This window comes from Penaeus monodon, chromosome 15 (assembly GCF_015228065.2).
Source record: "Penaeus monodon isolate SGIC_2016 chromosome 15, NSTDA_Pmon_1, whole genome shotgun sequence".
Lineage (NCBI taxonomy): Eukaryota > Metazoa > Arthropoda > Malacostraca > Decapoda > Penaeidae > Penaeus > Penaeus monodon.
Genome location: NC_051400.1, coordinates 32,154,773 through 32,155,530, shown reverse-complemented (window position 1 = coordinate 32,155,530; position 758 = coordinate 32,154,773). Strand labels below are relative to the sequence as shown.

The following is a 758-nucleotide window of genomic DNA, read 5'->3' as shown; positions in this document are numbered from 1 at the left end:
TTGTGCTGTAATCGTACTTATAAGAAATCTGTTTCAAATATTATCATTCTTGATTCTTATGTTGATCTTAAAATACTCTGAAGTTGTTTGTTATTGTTATGAGGCAGTGTTGACGAACGTAAACAATGCGACCCAAAGTCAAATATTATTGTGATAAGGAACGTGCGGTTGTTTGGTATCTTTACTTTTGGTGAGAATTATGGCTTTAGGTTTTGAGTTCTTAAAGTACAATATTTCCAAAATAGTTATTTACCAGTGAAGATTATCAGTGAAGAGAGAGGGTGTATGGATAAGGGTATGAATGGGGGTATAAAAGATTGAAAACCCCTGCCTTTGATCCTATCAAGATTAACACAGTTGCTACATCTTATCTGATTGCTAATTTAGATAATACGCAAAACATTATTAAAAGAAGGTTAAGAATAAGTTCATCTTAGCAGCATGCAGTATTAAAATATGTAATTACAGTATATAACAGACATAAAATACCAGCCAAAAGCACAAGTCAATAACACACCAACACCTCTTGACTTGTAATGTAAATACGCAGAAAACTCACCTCAGAGCAGCGCCAGCGAAGCCAAGGGAAGGGGCGTCGGAGGAGAAATAGAGGCAAGAAGTCCCGCCTTGAACGCTGACGAAACCTTCGGGACAAGGCACTGTGTAAAAAAAAGAGGGGGAAATAATGTAAGAAATGGCGTTGGTTCTTGGATTTATAACCTGGTGGTTTTTTAAGTGTATATGTTGGTGAGATGTGC

The 758-nt window shown here is 36.7% G+C and overlaps 1 protein-coding gene across 1 annotated transcript in view; it reads right to left on the bottom strand.

The window, feature by feature from the left end:
* The window catches only part of LOC119582332, an 18,638-nt gene that overhangs the window by 11,313 nt on the left and 6,567 nt on the right, over positions 1–758 (bottom strand). Inside the window, exon 5 of the mRNA XM_037930546.1 lies at positions 560–720. Coding sequence (XP_037786474.1) covers positions 560–720 — 161 coding nt within the window. The remainder of the gene's footprint in view (positions 1–559; positions 721–758) is intronic.